The sequence below is a fragment of the Neolamprologus brichardi genome, chromosome 18 (genome assembly GCF_056152115.1).
Source record: "Neolamprologus brichardi isolate AB-2024 chromosome 18, ASM5615211v1, whole genome shotgun sequence".
In the NCBI taxonomy this organism is placed as follows: Eukaryota; Metazoa; Chordata; class Actinopteri; order Cichliformes; family Cichlidae; genus Neolamprologus; species Neolamprologus brichardi.
Genome location: NC_142121.1, coordinates 1,362,176 through 1,383,237, shown reverse-complemented (window position 1 = coordinate 1,383,237; position 21,062 = coordinate 1,362,176). Strand labels below are relative to the sequence as shown.

Sequence of the window (21,062 nt, the reverse complement as noted above, 5' to 3'; positions counted from 1 at the left end):
GCTTTGATTTGACATTCAAATCACCAACGGGCCGCAGCCATGTTTTCTCCAGCTAATGTGAGCCTCCATCATGTGGGCTCTGAGACACAGCCCCACCTCAGCTACTCTGCACACACTTCCTGTTACATACAGGGCTTTAACCCGCCCACATCACACGCTCATGTACACCTGACGACCCGAGCTGCAGGGCAGGGATGCAACGATCGGGAGCAAAAAAGCAAAAGGTGATTAAAGTGCAGCGCTGCTGTCACGCTCGCTGCGTTAGGTTAACACTTGTTAGGAAGCTTTTATTGCACAGTAACACAGCATGTCATTAACTGCCTGCTCCACTCCGTGTGCGAGGAGCTGCAGGGCAAGGACAGACGACATGAACACATAAGCAGAGAGGTTTTGGCTTTCCTCCAAAGCAAAACCCACAGAGCTGAAATAAAAACTGTTTAGTGCTCATATGCACAGTCATCCCTTCAAAGACGTCTGAGGCAGAAAAACCAAGCAGCTCTCATCATACCTCAGTCCTGCTGACTGTCATGATCTTACTAAAAAACACTCAAGCTTAAATTCAAATTCTGGGGCCTGAGAAATCAGACATTTGCTCTCCTGAATAATCATTACAACGTTGTTGTCATTATTCACATCTTCAGAGTTTCTTTGTGCCGTTTGTGTTTGAAAGCGCTAAAGAAAGTTTATGACTGCACCTGTTAAAGCTCAGAGCTGAAGCTCTCCTTTCTCTTTTCTCTTATGTTTGAATAAAATTCAGACCAGCAGCAGCTCGACTGATCCATCAGCTCAACACGTTCACCTCTGATGCTGATCGATAACTGATCGATAACTGATCCCAGGCTGCTGATCGGAGAAACTAACTTCTCTCGGTCCGACTCTTCGCGGAGCCTGAAGCTGCAGCTCTGCAGACAAACTTCAACCGAACACGCGCCCGAAAGCAGCCGGCGGAGAGCGCTCCGGAGGCGGGCAGCAGACCGAGCTTCTCCCGGTGTCCGCCCGACCTCCGGAGGTCCGACCGGCGGGTTAGAGAGAGACACTCACCCGGAAAGTCCATCACAACCGCGATAACTCTAAAGTCATGTCCTCACTCAGTCCGGACGGTCTCACTCCGTCAGCAAACAGCAGCTCAGCGCACACTTCCGCCCGCACCTTCACAATAAAAGTCCGAACCAGGAAACTGCGCTAACAGCAAAGCGCTCGGCCTTCAGTATAAAACTGTGATACCAGCATTTACAACTCACGTGTCTTTAACACAACGATCCAGCATTTAAAGCAGCTTGTTTGCAGTTTTTTTACAACACCTTTTATTTTCGCGGCTCTCTCTCGTTATTTGTGTCCCGTTACACAACGAGCTCAACCAGTTAAATTCAAACCTCACAAAACAACAACAAAAGCTTCTCGAAGGCTTTTATGATGGAGACATAAATAAAGAAAGGTGATGTTTAGATGTTAAACCTGCTTAGAGAGCAGTTGGAGAGTGTTTGCAGACACTCGCCAACCCTCATGACCAGCAGTGACATCACATCCAGTGTGGTGGACAGCCCCTTTATAATGTGCCACGTCCGGCGGGAGGAAAAATTAACTGTTAGATTGAAGAAAACAAACAAGTATCAGTGCGTTTAAATATCAGTGGGCGAGGACACTTCAAACAGATCAATCTGAATGATGCAAATATAAATGGTGTTTTTCAGATTTGTAGTTTTGCTGCTGATGGACCGAACTGATCTGACTTGAATGATTTATGTCTGTGTGAACATGACAGAGTCACATGTAGCCCGAGGGAGCGCTTTTAATATCAGCAGCATTTGTTTTATTGAGGAATTTATGGACTGAATCCAGACTCGTGTCACAGACTTTTACTTTGAAGGCGAGTTTGGAGCAGGAGGTGGTGGTTTTATTGTGGCGGAGCAGACAGGTGGAGAGCAGACAGGAATGCAGCAGATCCAGAGGTGAAGCGAGATCGGCCTGAAACAACAACGAGGAGCGAAGACAAAAACCCGTTTTGGAGACTTTTGCAGCAGCTGAACAGAGAGCGCGGCAACGAGTGACGAGCTTTAAAAACAGGCCCAAACAAAGCGCCTGTGTGGGAGCCACGCTGAGAGACACACTGAAAAGCACTCAGAGCTCAGGTTAAAGGTCCGGCTTCAAACACATGAAGGAGAAACGTGCCGTTAACTCAGTACGAAGACGTTTCACAATCACGTCTCTGTGCGTGTGTAATAAAACGTGTAATAATGTATCTATAATATATAAGTACACAGGGAACAGGAAGTGTAAGGGTTCCCGTACGGCGTGAAAAAATTCCTGTGCATCTGTACTGAGACAGAGGAGCAGAGGAGGTGTCGCAGGACTTCCTGGGAGTTCTGAAATACGTTGTGTGAATTCCAGCTCGTGCTCCGGTCGGCTGACAGAAGTGAAGATCTCAGAGCTGTGAGATGATCCAAAAGCAGCCGACAGCGATCATGTGACCAGAGAGACGACCCTGTCCGGTCTGGACGCAGCGATACTGCAGTCATGTCTTTACTAACACTGATTGGTCGAGCACTGAATGGATCCCACCAACGTGAACTCGATTAGTGAGTCGGCCACACACAGTATGAAACTCACCATTAAGCCTCAGACGGTTAAATCTGTATTACAGTAGTCCAGCTTACTTAAACCCAGTATTACTCCAGTTAAACCAGTGCTGCTTTTATTGGATTCCAGTCCCACGACCCTCAAAACTGACCGACTGCTCCTTTAACTGCAGACTCTCCTGCTGTGACCACCTGCAGCCTGACAGGAAGTCACCTGCACAGGTGAGCGAAGGCGTGACCTGAGGCTACTTTCACAAACAGATCAGCTGCTGAGATCAGGCCGCGGCCCGGGAAGACCCTCAGCTGGACGCTCCTGTGTCACAGCGAGGAAGAGGAGGAGGCTGCAGAGCTGAGACACGTAATGAGCACGCAGTCAACACTGTAATCAGACTGAGCACTACAATTATATCTGTCTCTGCTGCTCGGCCTTCAGTTTGCAAACAACAAGCAAAAAGAAGCAGAGGAGGAGGAGGAGGAGGAGGAGGAGGAGGAGGAAGAGGAGGAGGATAAAACAGGGTTTCATTTCCTGATTTACGCCCTGGTTTTAAGTCTCAGAGAGCGTCAGCTGTTTCCAAACATCCAGTGACCTCAGAGAGAGGGTCAGAGATGTTTGATTGAAAAAAGCTCCGGACAGTCTGAACGTATGAAACCAGTAAAGACGAAACCAGTTTGACTCCAGATTAAATTCAGCTAAAACACAGAACAAATAAATCTAACAGCACTGGAACAGGATACAGACAAACCCAGTTTTAAACCAGTCACACAGATGGTTCATCGTATTAATCCTGAACTAAACAGTCGACACCTGCGAATAATCCACTTTAAATCCAGCATGAAATACTGGAAAATTCTAGTTTGAAACCAGTGACCCATCAAGCACAATTTCCAGTATTTCCAGTATAACTTCAGCATTAATCTCTGACTAAATCCTTAAACTAAGTAAAAATGTGTTAAAAACACAACAAACACATCACAGATCTGCAACACTGCACTTAATAAACTGCCTCAGAGTTTAAATCAAACATTCAACCCACAAACCGACCGCAGACACTGGTTTCATCCCAGTAACAGACACATCATCCAGCTTTAATCCAGCTTTAATCCAGCTTTAATCCAGCTTTAATCCAGCTTTAATCCAGCTTTAATCCAGATGTGCCAGTAACTACAACACAATTGTTTTTGCAGATAAAACCAGTTAACCGAGAATTATAAACCCAGTTAAACCAGTATAAACTCAGGGTGAGTCTGCTCTGGACCATCAATAAAAACCAGGAAACTCCAGTGTTAATCCAACGATTCCCAGTATAGATGTTTCCCAGTATAAATGTTTCCCAGTATAAACGTTGCCCAGTATAAACGCTGCCCAGTATAAACGCTGCCCAGTATAAACGCTGCCCAGTATAGATGCTGCCCAGTATAAACGCTGCCCAGTATAAACGCTGCCCAGTATAAACGCTGCCCAGTATAAACGCTGCCCAGTATAGATGTTGCCCAGTATAAACGCTGCCCAGTATAAACGCTGCCCAGTATAGATGTTGCCCAGTATAAACGCTGCCCAGTACAGATGTTGCCCAGTATAAACGCTGCCCAGTATAAACGCTGCCCAGTATAAATGTTGCCCAGTATAAATGTTGCCCAGTATAAACGTTGCCCAGTATAAACGTTTCCCAGTATAAACGTTTCCCAGTATAAACGCTGCCCAGTATAAACGCTGCCCAGTATAAACGCTGCCCAGTATAGATGTTGCCCAGTATAGATGTTGCCCAGTATAGATGTTGCCCAGTATAGATGTTGCCCAGTATAGATGTTGCCCAGTATAAATGTTGCCCAGTATAAACGCTGCCCAGTATAAATGTTGCCCAGTATAAACGTTGCCCAGCATAAACGTTGCCCAGTATAAACGCTGCCCAGTATAGATGCTGCCCAGTATAAACGCTGCCCAGTATAAACGCTGCCCAGTATAAACGCTGCCCAGTATAAACGCTGCCCAGTATAAACGCTGCCCAGTATAGATGTTGCCCAGTATAAACGCTGCCCAGTATAAACGCTGCCCAGTATAGATGTTGCCCAGTATAAACGCTGCCCAGTACAGATGTTGCCCAGTATAAACGCTGCCCAGTATAAATGTTGCCCAGTATAAATGTTGCCCAGTATAAACGTTGCCCAGTATAAACGTTGCCCAGTATAAACGCTGCCCAGTATAGATGTTGCCCAGTATAGACGTTGCCCAGTATAAATGTTGCCCAGTATAAACGCTGCCCAGTATAAACGCTGCCCAGTATAGATGTTGCCCAGTATAGACGTTGCCCAGTATAAATGTTGCCCAGTATAAACGTTGCCCAGCATAAACGTTGCCCAGTATAAACGTTGCCCAGTATAAACGTTGCCCAGCATAAACGTTGCCCAGTATAAACGTTGCCCAGTATAAACGTTTCCCAGTATAAACGCTGCCCAGTATAAACGCTGCCCAGTATAGATGTTGCCCAGTATAGATGTTGCCCAGTATAAATGTTGCCCAGTATAAATGTTGCCCAGTATAAACGCTGCCCAGTATAAATGTTGCCCAGTATAAACGTTGCCCAGCATAAACGTTGCCCAGTATAAACGTTGCCCAGTATAAACGTTGCCCAGCATAAACGTTGCCCAGTATAAATGCTGCCCAGTATAAACGCAGGAACATTTAGAACGACATCAGTTTGAATGAACCATTAAACCCAGAACATTCCATCATCAGATCCTGTAGATTTCCAGTATGAAACCAGTATAACTCTGATATTGTACCCAAGCTAAAAACCAGTGTTCCATTCCCACCAGTAGTCTGGTATTAAACCAGTTAAGCTTTTTTTCAAACAAGTATTTACACCAGTATGCACACACTCACTGCCTGATTTAATACCAGAATAATCCCAGTAGAACCAGTTCATACTGGTTGTTGGGGCCTGTTTGTGGGGGCAGACCAGCAACATTAACATATAAATAACCTCCCCCCTGCGAGGGGCCGGTGGGTGGTGGGGGATTAAGGAGGTCATTGAATGAATGGGCTCCTCTGTGGCTGAATGACGGGTGAGGGTCAGCGTGTGGGTGTGGTTGGGGGGGGGGGGGGGGGGGGTGTTTCTATCGGTCCTCTAACTGATCAATAAACTCATCAATGCGGCTAAACTCCGAGTCAAAGCTTTTTAAACTGTCGCTGTGTTGTTTCCCGACAGCCGCGAGGACCCCTGCAGCTCTGGGTGGGAATCCCCTCGGCCCGGGCGTCCCACAGGGGGCAGCGGGGGTCACCCGCGTTCCTTCAGACGGACGGACACTGGACGCTTTGTCCTCGGCATTCCTCGGTCAGAGGCGACGTTCCCACACAGAGCCGCAAAATTACAGGCTGCGCCCGAACGCCTCATTACAGCAGACAAACATCCACCTGAGACGCAGCGCCGACACGTCACAGCAGCAATCACAGGTTACGCACAAACAAAACAAACTGCACACAAAACAAACTCTCACGCCTCGAGCCCGCGGCGGCGAGAATCCTCACAGCGCCGCAGACAGCTGTGAACATCTGGCAGCTGAAATTCACCAGAAATGCTCCACAACTGGTTTCAAACTTGTGCAGGAGAAGTTATGAAAATATTTGCTTTTTCTTTTTTTCTTCAAGACATTTTTATATTTTACACTTTTAAATCTTATATTTAAAAAATATATATGAATCCTTAATTTAGTAGAAAAATCTTTAATAAAATGATTATTATGATGCCGACAAACGTCATGAAAATAGGATCACTAACAGTCAAATAACCAGTATGAAACCGGGTTTATGTGTAAAACCAGTTTCAAACCCACATAAATCCAGGACTGACACCCAGCTTCATACAAACCACCACAACAACCAGTATGAATCCAGCTTCTAAGCAAATATCGTCCCAGTATAAAAACCAGTATGTGCTACATTCTTCTTAAACCAGAACAAACGTCAGTAATTTCCAGTATAAATATATTTCTCCAGTCCAGTTAACCCAGTATAACGTCACAGTTAAACCAATAGAGGATTAGTATTTAACCCAGTATCAAAGTCACACCACAGGTCGCCGTGACGCCGAAAACGCCAACAAGCACAAAAGCTCGACGCTAAAATAGTTTTTATCTGTGTTTTATAGTTTTTAATGACACACACACACACACACACACACACTCACACACACACACACACACTCACACACACACACACGATGCACCTGGTATTACATAACCAGCTCTGATCTTACCGAGCATGGCGGTGGCGCCCTCTGCCTGGAACTCCGGGAACTGTCCCTCTGAGGGGACGCTGACCGTCCTGCGGAGGCTGCGAGCCTTCGCCGAGTCTGTGGGGCTCTCCTGAGCGTCGCCTGCAACCTGAGGGGGAGGAAGAGGAGGAGAGGGGAGTCAGAGAGTGTGTCGTGGAAAGGTCACGTGACCTGTGGGAGCTGGTCAGTTTTACCTCATCATCCTTGTTGAGCAGGATGAGCTGGGTGTCGGTCAGGATGCAGAACTTCCTGTCCCAGGAGCCGCTGTTGGTGTACGGGCTCTGACCGCAGGAGAATCGGTGAGCCGGCGGACCTTTAACATCTGGAAACAGAAGCAGCTCAAATCAGAGATTTCTGCCAGTCAGGAAGGACAGACGCAGGACAGACGCAGGACAGACGCAGGACAGACGCAGGACAGACGACTTTATTATTGTTCCCGTTCTACTTTCCTCACGTAAAACAAAGAAAGGCCTCGACTCGGTTCATAGAATTTAAATAACAATTAAAAAACAATTAAGCTAACTGTTTTTATTGGCAAAAATAATTATTTTAGATTTTAAATATCTATATCTCTCTCTCCATATATATCTGTTTCAGTTATATATTTTTTATATTAAAATTCCAGAGTTGAAACACTAAATTCTTTATTAATCCAGAAATAATCCAGCATTCAAATCTGTATTAATCTCAGTCAAACCACTGAAAGTCTAACATCAGCACAGAAGGTCTGAATCCCTATAAGAGGTAGAAAATGATGGATGTGTGGATAAACGTGCAGGTTGCAGTCAGACTGGAGCCTGCAGAGCTCTGCTGCTCCTGCAGAGGGCGCTGTGGATCTAAACTTCCCAGCCTGCTGAGCTCCAGCAGAGGAGAGGAGGAAGAAGGGCAAATAAAAATGAAAGTGATGTGAGGCATCAGCTGACTCAGCAGAGGTCAGAGGTCACGTCACTGTGTATTAAAGGGGAAGTCTTCACACTCCAGCTGCTCAGCTCTGATTTCTCACTTTTACTTTCAGCCAATCAGCTGTTGAGGTTTGTTGTTAAATTATTAATCAGAAGAAGAAAGTTCCCACGATGATGAAAGCATCACGAACGCAGCGCTGCAGGCTAACAGGCTAACAGGCTAACAGGCTCCTCCACTGAAGTAGTCGTTATTATGTTATTGTTGTTACATGAAGATTGTACTCATGTGCATACTTTGTTCTGTTTAATTCACTTGTTCGTGTTTATTGTTTTTGTAAATATTTAATGATATTTTGAACAGCTCGAGATGTTCCACATTTTTTAGAGTTTCTTCCCTTTCAGGTTAAAACTGCAGCTGCAGAGAAAAGGGAAGACAAGCAGAGTTATCAACTTCCACGTTCTTCAAATCTCAGCAGGGTGGAAATAAAAAGCAGAAATCTACCAAGTCCGGCTCTCAGCGTCACCTCGGGCCCTCTTTACGTCCTTCACCGTCTAAAGATCAGGATCAAGTTTCCTACAATCTGCTGTCAGCTCTGCTCCTCATATTACATCAGGTGTACCACAAGGTTCAAGTTTGGGCCCCCTGTTGTTTTTCATTAATGACTTTACTTGAAGCTACATCATTAAATAAACGTCCGCTTGTAACTAAACAACCTAAATTAGCTTAAAACAAATTTAAAAAAGAACTAAACCCAAAGTTTATCTGTTAGTTACACTCACACATATTTTATTTTATAGGATAATTATTAACATAATTAAGAAGAAACCAAACGAATGTGTTATTTGGGTTGATTTATCTGGAACTAAGAAACCAGACCGGTCTTCATCTGTGAATCTGTAACTTTATTAACACAAACGCTCCATCACAATCTCACAAACACACTCTGAGGTGGAGGTGGAGGAACCCTGCCCCACCTTTGTTTCTGGGCTGCGAGCAGAGGGTGGAGAATACCGAGGATGCCGTGCTGAGCAGCTATTTTCACAGACTATTTCTGGCTGCATACTAAATCATCCACGTCACGCTCGGGCCTCCAAAGCCCCCGAGACGGCGAGGGGACGCACACCTGCTTCTGCTCAGAGCGGCGAGCGCGAACAGAAGGATAATTGGATGTTTCTGTCTCGTCCTGTCCACGAGGGACTCCAGCTCGCATAATTAGCTGATCTCAGGTCTGCTGCCACTGAAGAGACATGTGGACGCCTCAGAGGGCCGAACAAAGACAGGAAGCAGAGATGGGACGCCGCCGGACGCCGGCCTTACATAACACCACGAACCTGCCTGAACCGCCACGGCGATGCTCGGCCAGGAGAGGAGGAGAGAGAGACAAAGCTCGTCTGGTTTAAACCCCACACAGCTCCACGCAGACGTCCATCAGAGACCAGCGGAGCTTCAGATGTTTGTTTTTGTGCTTCCTGCAGGGGAATCCCTCCTCCCCGTGCTGACATGCTCCACATATATTCACAATTCTCTCATAACTGATTATTAACTTTTAATCATGAGGCTCGTTAGATTTGAAGACGTTTACAGTGAGAGTTTTTTCAAATCTGCAACTTCAAGGGCTGAAAACTCCAAAAGCTGCAGCTCCTCTGAGGCTCCGACGTTAAAACATCCAACTTTACAGCTTTGAACACAAAAAGCTTTTTGTGTCATCAGCTGTGCGCGGGGGCTGAGTCATCACATTTTCATATCTGCTGAGATTAACCGCTGCCATCACTCATCTGAACCTGAAGCTGCTCGTGTGACGAAGACTGAAAGCAGCCGGAGACATCGGACTTCTGCGCTCCGTCACGACTTATTCGGTCTCCGTCTGTGAAACTACGCTGCGGTCTTTGTGAGGTGGCGGTGCACAGGAAGTCCCCCCTCTGCTGCTGCCTGCGTGGATTAAGCTTCTATATTTGCCGAGCGGCTGGATGATCCAGGCCCGGTGAAAAGGTCAGAACCGGCCGGCGGGATGACGAGCTCGCCAGAGCGTGAAAACGATTTGTCTGCTGCTACCGGACACGCCGCAATCTGCAGAGCGTCAATCAGCTGATGAGCCAAACGGGCCGCGTGATGGTCTGATGAACTCTTCTTATAAAGCGATTCGATGTCGGCGGCGAGGCGCGTCCGACTGCGAAGTGAGATGTTTGATCTCCGTCGTCCGTGCGCTCCACTCACACGCAAAGCGGACACGTGTCGGGCTGAACTGCTCTGTGCCACGTCTGAGCCGAAGCTTCTTCACTCTGAGTCACACCTGAGGCCACACCTGTCCCACACTGACACGTGACTCATCCTAACTGTACATTTATCTGCAGATAAAAGTCTTCTGATGCTCACAGAAATATCAAAAACTGAAACAGATAAAAACACATCAGGTGGACACGCTCCAAAACTCACGGTCTGAAACACCGAACAGGTCTCCCCTCGCCGCTCATACACGTTCATTCCCACTGCGTTCAAATCATTCGTATCAACTGCTGACGTGCCCGTGAGCAGAGCACCTGCAGGGGTCACAACGAGGCAAAATAAACTTTGTGTTTGTGTGTGAGACTCAAAATGTGGTTTTAGTAACAGGTCACAGTCGTTATGGTCAGAGAAAGTATTATCAGATGTCCCCACAAGATACGACATCCCAACGTGTGTGTGTGTGTGTGTGGGGACAGGTGGTGGACTCGCAGACATTCCCAGTGGAGGTTTGGCCGGAGTCAGGTTTCTCCACACACACACACACACACACACACACACACACACACACACACACACACACACACACACACACACACACACACACACACACACACACACACACACACACACACACACACACCCTGGGCGTGCCCGTGGCGCTCTGTGTGTTTGTGTTTACATGAGTGTATCTGGACTCGCTCTCATTGTTTTTCACACGGTTATTTTCGTGCTGCAGACTGACGGAGGCTGAAACTCCACCTGCCAGAAACCCGACCCTGCAAACCGAACACCTGCACGCCGCCCAAAAATGCGAACCAATGAAAAGTCAGACAGGTGAAGTTAGCAGGTCACAAAAACATGTTTCTCCCCAAATCACTCAAAAACAGATCAATGAACGTCTTAAAGTCAAACTCAGGGAATAAGAATCCGGCTGTGTTGTTCCCGAAGTCGTGTCTAACACCTGCCGGGACACCACAGCTCCCAGAGGACTAATGCAGGGACACACACACACACACACACACACACACACACACACACACACACACACACACACAGAGGCCGCTTTGTCTGTCAACCTGTAGCAGCAGGCAGGCCCAGTTGCTATAGCAGCCGGTAAACATGGACGCTTTCCTCCAATCATACTGCGGTGACGTCACGCTGCTGCTTTATCAAGATGGGATGGTCCAACAGGAAGTCGGGAGGTGAAACCAAAAAGAGAACAGAGAGGGGTGTGTCTGCAGATAACGCACACAGATCAACACCAGCACACACTTCCTGTTGTGAATCAGACGTGGAGGTCAGAGGTGAACGGCTGCACTTTTAACTTAATTCAACTATTTCCTGACTTAAATAAAGGGAATCAAACATATCACTTAACGAAGACACGAAACTCTTCAGATTACAGATGTTCTGAGAGACTCGTGCTTCCCCAGATGTTGATGTGATGCACATGTAATCAACTGTGTGCAGCTTTGCCGCAGTTCTGGAAAACGTGATTATGGAGGGAGAACGTGGCGTCCTTACACCAGGGAAGCAGCACAAAGCAGTGATGGAGACGTAAACAAGAGAATATTTGTTCGATTTGCATGATGATAAAATATTTGCTGCTCCAGCAGCTGTTCAGGCTTGATGGGAAGATTTGTTGGACGTGCAGTCAGAGAGGTTTACCTGAGCAGACCTGAGCTCCCCCCGTGTGGCGCCTCCCTCAGCAGCAGTACTCTGTGTGGCGTTATCAGCCTCTCGCATCACTGTGGAGGACGTTGGCCCACCCTTCGTTACAGCGCTGCTCCAGTTGAGGTTTGCAGGTGTTTGTTTATGCACAGCTCTCTGAAGCTTCACAGCATTAAAGTCAGGCCGAGGGCTGATTGTTATGGTCCACTCAGTGACTGACAAACCCTCCACCACTGTGCTTAGAGTCGGTCTGAGGTCTCTGACGTGCTGGTTTTGTGTGTTATGGGCGAACGTCTGCACTTTGGTCTCATCTGTCACGTTTCCTGAAGCCGTGTGGTTTGATCAGCTTTGCAAAGCTAAGCTGTGAAGATTGTGTCCCACCAGGACGCTCCAGGGCTGCACACTGAGCAGAGATCAGTCCATGTGTTTGATCACGAGCACCTGGCTGACCCTCCTGAGTCCTATGGAAACAGTGAGGGTGGAGTTCTTCACGGGAGTGCAGAGATCCTGGTGAAAACTGATCATGTGATCGGATAAGACGAGGAAAGCAAAGCAGAAAATTCACAGGAATAAGAGCAGAATTTATTTTTGGCTGATGGGAGAGAGGAAACGTGTCGCTGGAAGTCGATAAAATAAAAATGGTACGGCCAGCTCCTCCCCTTCCTGAGGAATCGCTCCAGCAGATGGAGCCGTGTGTTTGATTCGGCACACATTTTACTCCAGAAGCTCCCATTTATCCCAGCTTGGGATCGGCACATGGAGGACACCAACCTGTGACCAGTGAGGTTGAACCATGCTAGCTGTGCACATCCCAACATGACCAACACATCCTCTTCTGACAGCAGACCATAACGACTCTGAGCCGAGCAACATCCGATCCAAACACGGCATCGCAGTATCCCGACAGTAGCCAACCTACAGATAGCAGCTTTTGTGGCGCACAGCTGGAAACCGTGCTTTTCTCTGCAGGCAGCTGTTCAGCCGTTAAACCCAGAGGAGCCGTCGGCAGCTCTGAGGTGTGAAACAGGCTGCAGAGGAGCTTTTGTCCGAGGGAGGAAATTACAGCAATTAGCAGACTGGACAGAGAAACAGTGTTTTTGTAAAGCTGCGCTGCGTCCAGGCAGGAGGAGGAAAAACCGTCGAGACGTTAAAGCTGCAAGTGTGAGAAAGAAACGTGTTTTCATGATCGATGTGTGGACAAACTGAAGTATCTTTGAAAATGAACGTTTCCAAAACTCAGCCTTTGGACGGATTTATGTAAATATATCATGACACCTCCTGGACACTAGGTGGCGATGGTGTTTCCACACGTAACCAATCACAGAGCTGGAGCTAATAAATGTCGATATAGCATAAACGTGTTGTTTTTAATAGTAAACAAGGTGAGAAATTTAAACTCTGGCCTGATGGTGGCGCTATGAGCTGAGGATGAGCTGAGTACTGAGAATAACTGTCTAAACCTTCCTAATTAACAACTTTACTTCGTGTACATGGACGTTGTGTGAAATTAAAGGTTCACTTTATAGTTTATGGCTGTAAAAGCTGCCGTGAGACGGACGTAATGAAACAAAGGGCTGTTAGAAATATCAGTGCGCTCGTTTTGGGGAATTGACTACAGGATCTGTACACGAACACTTCCAGAGACGAGGACATGAAGCCGCTGCGCTGTTGTGAGTTCAAGCTGTAAAAATGTGCCGGATGAGCCGAAACTCGCTCTGCTGCAGGTCCTCCTGATGTCAGCGCTGCTCTCTGGAGACGACGCAGACAGCACTCAGCTCAGCAGCACAGAAACGTCAACACGAGTCTGCTAACAGCTCCTCACGCCGCGTACGGGGACGGTGTGGAGGTCATTTTTATGACATTTTACTTCAGCAGAAACTGAACTGTGCTGCAGCTCCTCGCTGCATTTAAACCTGCAAGAGCAGCCGTGCAAGAGCAGCCGTGCAAGAGCAGCCGTGCAAGAGCAGCCGTGCAAGAGCAGCGAGCACAGCCCAAACAGGCCGCCCGAGGCCCACCAACCAGCCACATCGCTGGCTCAAAGTGAAGCTTTCTGCTGGGAAACTTTGGGTCCAGTTATTCGTGTGGATGCCACCTTAACACATGTACCAACCCCCCGACCTCCCCCACCGCACTCCGCTCGAGGGACGCGATGAAGCTCCGCTCTGCTGATCGGAAAAGCTGCAGTTTTCCTGCTCCAGTTTTCCTCAATCATGTCGAGTTCATTTTATTTTATTGGTTTGTGGAAAATGAAATCAGCTGATGATCTCATTATGTGTGACGCTGCAGCCTGCTGGCCCTTCACCCTGTTCCTGCTGCTCTGATAATGAATCAATAGTCTGAGTCTCCAATCAATCATTAATCGATGGTTCTTTGTTATCGCTTGTGCTCGACGCGTCCTGGCAGCGGCGACGGCGGCTGGTTTAATATTTAAACGTGTTGACTTCAGCTGTACTCGGCTGCATTTGCATCTGCAGAGCAGATTCTCTCCCTCTGCTGTCAATCATGGCGGCAGCCTGCACGGAGGGGGGGCGGTCTAAAGGGGTCAAAGGTGAGCGGCAATCTCGCTTCCCATCACCTGAGGGAGCAGCAGAGGAGGTTTGCTGTGTTCACAAAGGCGCCGCAGCACGCGTGGAAACGTCCGGTACGACGGCTTTGTTTAACCCACCGGTTCTTGTGATGTCACAAGACGCCGATGAGCGCAGCTGTCACGTGTCCTGTGGGAGGGGTGGAAAGTATCCTGACCTCGTTCAACTGTGCGGTGTCCACGTAAGAGCCGCGAGATTAGCTGGATTTTGATTTCAGTCGTAATTTTAGTTTCCAGCAGAAAACAAATTATTAAAAATAAAAAATCACTTTTCACCACAAAGCTTTTTTTAATTTGCTGTGTTATGAATCAAGCGCACCCTCTGACACCTCCGTAAACACTCAAACTCAGTCAGTTCAGCTCACAGCTAACGTTTCAGTAAAGTGTCAAAAAAGCCCGGGCACGAGTCCATCACAGGTATCGGCCTCGGAAACGAGTGAACAGCAGCTCAGAGATCGATAATCCTCGACAGGAGGAGGACTGCTCACGGTACGAGACACAGACGTGAGAACAGAATCATCCATCAATATTTTCCCGTCTCTGATCCTAAAAATCACATTTGCTTTGATATTGGATGACCTCTAACTTTCTGCTTCTTAACTCAGATCAAACTGAGGTCATTGTACTCGGTGCTGAAAAGCTTAGAAATATGGTATCTAAGCAGATTCTTACTCTGGATGGCATTACCTTGGCCTCCAGTAACACTGTGAGGAACCTTGGAGTCATTTTTGACCAGGACATGTCCTTCAACGCACATATTAAACAAATATGTAAGACTGCTTTCTTCCATTTGCGCAACATCTCTAAAATTAGAAATATCCTGTCTCAGAGTGACGCTGAAAAACTAGTTCATGCATTTATTACTTCCAGGCTGGACGACTGTAATTCATTATTATCAGGATGTCCAAAAAACTCACTGAAAAGCCTTCAGTTAATCCAAAATGCTGCAGCAAGAGTCCTGACAGGGACTAGAAAGAGAGAGCAGATTTCTCCTGTTTTGGCTTCCCTTCATTGGCTTCCTGTTAAATCCAGAATTGAATTCAAAATCCTGCTCCTCACATACAAGGTCTTAAATAATCAGGCCCCATCTTATCTTAATGACCTTGTAGTACCATATTACCCTATTAGAGCACTTCGCTCTCGCTCTGCAGGCCTACTTGTTGTTCCTAGAGTATTTAAACGTAGAATGGGAGGGAGAGCCTTCAGTTTTCAGGCCCCTCTTCTGTGGAACCAGCTTCCAGTTTGGATTCGGGAGACAGACACTATCTCTACTTTTAAGATTAGGCTTCAAACTTTCCTTTTTGCTAAAGCATATAGTTAGGGCTGGACCAGGTGACCCTGAATCCTCCCTTAGTTATGCTGCAATAGATGTAGGCTGCCGGGGGATTCCCATGATGCATTGAGTTTTTCCTTTCCAGTCACCTTTCTCACTCACTATGTGTTAACAGACCTCTCTGCATTGAATCATATCTGTTATTAATCTCTGTCTCTCTTCCACAGCATGTCTTTATCCTGTCTTCCTTCTCTCACCCCAACCAATCACAGCAGATGGCCCCGCCCCTCCCTGAGCCTGGTTCTGCTGGAGGTTTCTTCCTGTTAAAAGGGAGTTTTTCCTTCCCACTGTCGCCAAAGTGCTGCTCATAGGGGGTCATATGATTGTTGGGTTTTCTCTGTATCTACTGTACAATATAAAGCGCCTTGAGGTGACTGTTGTTGTGATTTGGCGCTGTAGAAATAAAACTGAATTGAATATTCAGCCGTCTGGTTAAAAAAAAGGGTTTATCCTGCCAAACGCCTGTGGACCCAGAGCAGGGCGGCGCCGTCACACAGTCCAGTCTGGACGGTTCTGGCTGCAACACAAAACAACCTGTTTTCAGACGCATTCATGTGGGAGCCTCCACGTTCCCACCGCCGCTATTCGGAGCACCGAAAGGTTAATGAACTCAGGGCTGCTTTTGTTACCCAGCTTTTATTGTGGAGGGCCAATTTACATACAAAAGGAAGACACACACACACACGTGTTGTTCTGTCAGTGTGAGGACCTTCACTTACATAACGCATCAGTTTAGCTTCAGTTTAGCTTTAAGGTTGGAAGTGCTGTCTGAACTTCCTGTCCACACAGGGTCACATGACATCATGACTCTGCCTCATCACACTTTTTTGTATCAGTGCTTTGATGTACTGGTTATGTTAGCACCAGCCTCAGATAACGTGTGGTAAGAGACTGATGAAGAGTCTGTGCTCACGAGGTCCAAACACAAACAGCCAAAGTGTTCGACATAAAAAACACGGAGAGTTAGGTGAGGCAGAGCCAATAAGACTGCTTCATTTAATCTCTGGGAATGAGGACGAGCTGAGCTGGCTCTGAAGCCACACACAGACTCACACACACACACACACACACACACACCTCATTGAGTATGCAGGAGCTGTCCTGGCCTCTGGCCTCAAACACACACATGGCTGATTAACAGGGTTTCTGTAGGACGCCGTGAGCCAGAACACCACCACACATGTCCTGCCTCAGCCACACACACACACACACACACGCACACACACGCACACACACACAGTTGGGTTAATTAGACCCCACTTAGCAGTAGCTGTTCATTCTCACATGGAGACTGAGTGTGAGAACTGGGAGGGTGAATCAGGCTCTTTTCTGTGTGTGTGTGTGTGTGTGTGTGTGTGTGTGTGTGTGTGTGTGTGTGTGTGTGTGTGTGTGTGTGTGTGTGTGTGTGTGTTTACAGAAGTGAGAGCTCTGTGGTTTTTATTACCCAGCATGCTCTGGGCATGCTGGAAACTTTCACACTGTGTCTGTTTACAGCCGCTTGTGTTCACGCAGACGTTTACTGCCGTCCTGAAACTGTGTACAAACACTTCACTGTGCTGCTCTGTGTGCTCTTCATTACTGCTGAGTCACAGCAGAATCAAACACGGTGACTTGAGGCTTTCTGCAGATTAAAGTTAAGCAACAGAAAGCAGCGGAAAGCTGATCTTTATTTATTTTTGTTAAAATGATGAATTTTCTCACAGACTCTGGTCTGTTTGGGTTTCACTACGTCAAAGTCTGAGGCAGAACAACCTGACAGATCATAAAGTAGAGGAGAAACGTTTGCAGAATAAAGACCTGGGTTAGTTTCTTGTGTGCACACAGTCATGTCGTGTTGACTAACCCTGCTGGCACGGCTGGTGGGGCATCGCCGCTCTGAGCGACCGCACGACGGTGTAGAAATCATAGAGAAAGAAAACCAGACGCTCTGCGTGCTGAACCTGCCCGAGCGTTCACATGTTTTTAAGAAATGAACCGAGCTGGCTGCACATCTGTGGGTGAACCACAAGCAGGAACTAAGACGCAATCCAGCACACTTTTCTACAGCCAGCATCGTCGGAGCTGCAGTTTATAGTTGACACGAGCAGGCTGACCTGTGCAGGTGTGCCCCGCCTCTCGCCCTGCGACGGGCTCTGGGGCACGGCGACCCTGAAGAGTAAATCTGGTGAACTGAAGTTTTGAGCCTGGCTCAGATTACCACTCATCACAACTGCACGTGGGACCGGCTCAGACCGGATTTTAAAACTGATTTTAGGCCAAGTTTTAAAACTTCTTTCAGATTTTGTTCATGACTGATTTTACACTGGTTCCCAGTTTGAATCAAGACTGGTTTAAAACCTGCTCTGGAACTGAATTTGGCCTTTAGCTTGGGCTTGTTTTAGGTCTAATTTAGCACTGCTTTGAACCTGGATTCAAACTTGATTTTGGGATTGAGTTAAGACTGGTTTTAAACCACTTACGGGCTTAAATGTTTTGGACTTTGGACTTTTTAGAAACGTTTTCCGGCAGATTTGAGACTGGGATGGAGCAGCCCAAACTCAGGCTGTGGGTCTGCTTTAAAACTAGTTTCACACTTGATTTCAGTTTAGTTTAGAACTGGTTTTAAACTTTTTTTCCTTTCTTTTATCCTGTCTTCCTTCTCTCACCCCAACCAATCACAGCAGATGGCCCCGCCCCTCCCTGAGCCTGGTTCTGCTGGAGGTTTCTTCCTGTTAAAAGGGAGTTTTTCCTTCCCACTGTCGCCAAAGTGCTGCTCATAGGGGGTCATATGATTGTTGGGTTTTTCTCTGTATCTATGAAGCGCCTTGAGGTGACTTTTGTTGTGATTTGGCGCTATATAAATAAAATTGAATTGAATTGAAACTTATTGCGGACCAGTTTCTGGGCATAGTATTGGACTTGTTTTAGGAGCACTCTAAGGTTGCTTTAAGATCATGTCTGTAACAAGGTCAGGACCTGATTAGAAAGAGTTCAGAGAGAAGTTTTCGTCAGCACTGAGGTAAAAATCGGACCGTTTTCTGCACATCTGTGGGTAAAACCACAAGCAGGAACTTCTGATACCCAGTTCATGCTACAGTTCTACATTCCCCAAAGCATTATGGGAACTTGAGTTAATAATTTGAAGCAGGTTTAGAAGTAAAGCAAATAAGGGCCTATGCAGGCTGAGCTCCCACCAGTGCTCCCAGCACATCAGCAGCTTCTGTTTCTCACACCAGTTTCCCATAAACCACCAGCTCAGACAGATTAAATTAAATCTTTTTCTACATCCCTGATCAGCTCTCCTCCTCCTCCTCCTCCTCCTCCTCCTCCTCGATGCTGTGTTCAAATTTCCGGCGAGGCTGAACGCTCCGATGAATGCTCCGATGAACGTGGCGTGCCGGGGATGCTGGGAGCTCACGGATAACACGGATCATCTCCGTTTCAGGATGATGGATGACGACAGAAATATATGCGTCTATCAAACAGGTCGGACTGTGGCGAAGCAGAGACACAATGCCCAGAGGCTCACGTTAATCTGACACGGTCACCACAACAGAGCCCATTTCCCTCATAATACAAGCTTTCAGTGAGAGAGAGGTCAGAGGTCAGAGACAGGAGGTGGAATAAAATCTGTGATAAGGAACCTCTGGAGTCAGGAAATATCAGAGTTCACACATCGATGCTATGAGAAGGTCCCAGCTCACAGGAACATGTATGTGCACGTCGTTAAGCTCACGGTGGACTCAGATCAGCTGCTGTGTATTTTTTACATCACGTGTTTTGAGCAGCGTTTCAGTCCCTAATGCGCCCGAGCATGAAATATTTACTCTGCATTTGCAGCCTGTGAAACGTGCAGCGTCTGATTGAAAAGGACAGCCTGAGCTCTGACGGTAAACAAGAGGCGGCGAGGTGAGGAGAGCCGGCACGCTGCCAAAGATCCAAACCTGCACAGCCGTAAGGAGACCAAAGATAAAGCAGACCCGGTTCTGCTCGGTGCACCTGTGCACAGGTTAGCACGACTTTCATCACTTCCTGGTTTCATTCGCCCTGAAATTATTTATAATTCAGGCCCAAACAAACTGGACTGAGATGGATTTTTGCAACGACTCGTTTCTGATCGCATAAAACTGATTTCAGAATCGGGTCTGTTTTCTCCCTGATGTCCAAAAGCTTCTTCTGCGTACATGCATGGGTATTTTATTGTGTTTTCTGAATTTCTACAGACTTTGTTATTCAAAGATCTCTGTGGCTCTGATATCAGAGAATTAATTCAGACAATTATTCGTATCCAGAGGAGCCGTGTTGGAGAACTAATGGGACTTGATGCAGCAGCGAGTTCTGCATGAAAACACACATTTATTATCTGCAGGCTCTAATGTTTCCTCACGTGAGGTTGTAGTGGAAACTGCAATTAGCATGACTTAACCTTCAGACTGGCTGCCTGTCTGAGCTTTACACACTCTGCATGAATGTAAATGTTTGGTGAAGCAGCTGCAGACAGATTTCCAGCCTTCAATCAGGAGCAGGAGCAGGAGGAGGAGGGGGGAGGAGGAAACCTCTCTCTGAGAGCACAAAGGACAGCCGAGGTTTTCCTCCCTCAGAGTAGAATAAAGCTGCAGGGGCCACAGGAGAGAAACAAACTCTGCTTTAACTTCACCATGTGGGGATTTTTGTATCATCGTCGTAATAATAGTTCAGGTCAGTTTCTGAGGCAGTAATCTAGTGGAGGTAATTACACCGTATTGATAAGACAGACTGATTTCGCTCTCTTTATTCACACTAATGATGCTTTTTATAGACCTGTGTGATCCAGCTGAATCTGACTGCTCTTAATTTAATTTGACCGCTGAGTTTTTCACGGCCAGAGCGACATCACACCGTTCAAGAAAAAGAAAACAGACAAACAAACAAATTAGAAAATTATGCCGAATGTGGTGCATCACACAGATACCTGCTAATTAATGCTAATTAATGCTAATTAATGCCCAAATAAAATCGTAGAACCCTGCAGACCTTAGCGACGGTCTAAGTGCAGTAACCTCACAGCAGCCATATTACAGGTCAGATGATGTCATTTAAAAAGCTCCAAAAGCACAAGCGTGGTCCAGAGGTCCAGCTCAGGGCCTCCAACTAGCTGTGGTGAAGCCTAGTGGACAGCTAGCAGCTACACCCGCCTGCGTCTCCATCCACCTAAGAATGCAAACTTTAGACTTCAAAACTTTGATCCCAAAAAACAAACCAACTCTGAGCACATTGAAGCGAACACACCAGCGGACTGCTCTTTAACAATCAGGCAAGGATTTAAAACTCGGTTTTAACAGCTCGGTTTCCCCCGAACGAGGTTCCTGTTTATTCTGAAAGTTCTGCTGTTTGAGAGAAAATCACCGGGAAGACTTGTGGAGAGTTCTGGGGGATTCCCTTTATGGGGAATCTATTTGTGTTGGCGTCAAACCTCCTGAGCCGGAGGCAACACAACGGTCTGCTCTTCATCTCATCGTGTTTGTAATAAGTTAAGTGAAAAT

At 46.9% G+C, this 21,062-nt stretch overlaps 1 protein-coding gene across 5 annotated transcripts in view; it reads right to left on the bottom strand.

Annotated features, from left to right (window-relative positions):
- Positions 1-21,062, bottom strand: part of rasal2 (RAS protein activator like 2) — a 62,529-nt gene that overhangs the window by 29,999 nt on the left and 11,468 nt on the right. For 4 of the 5 annotated variants that reach the window (XM_087831837.1, XM_087831836.1, XM_087831838.1 and 1 more), the window contains exons 2-3: positions 7,042-7,169; positions 6,830-6,956 (exon numbers count right to left, since the gene is read on the bottom strand). In XM_087831837.1, coding sequence (XP_087687963.1) covers positions 6,830-6,956; positions 7,042-7,169 — 255 coding nt within the window. Of the gene's footprint in view, positions 1-1,041; positions 1,127-6,829; positions 6,957-7,041; positions 7,170-21,062 lie in introns of those variants that run through there. The other variant, XM_087831840.1, reaches the window with a different exon arrangement.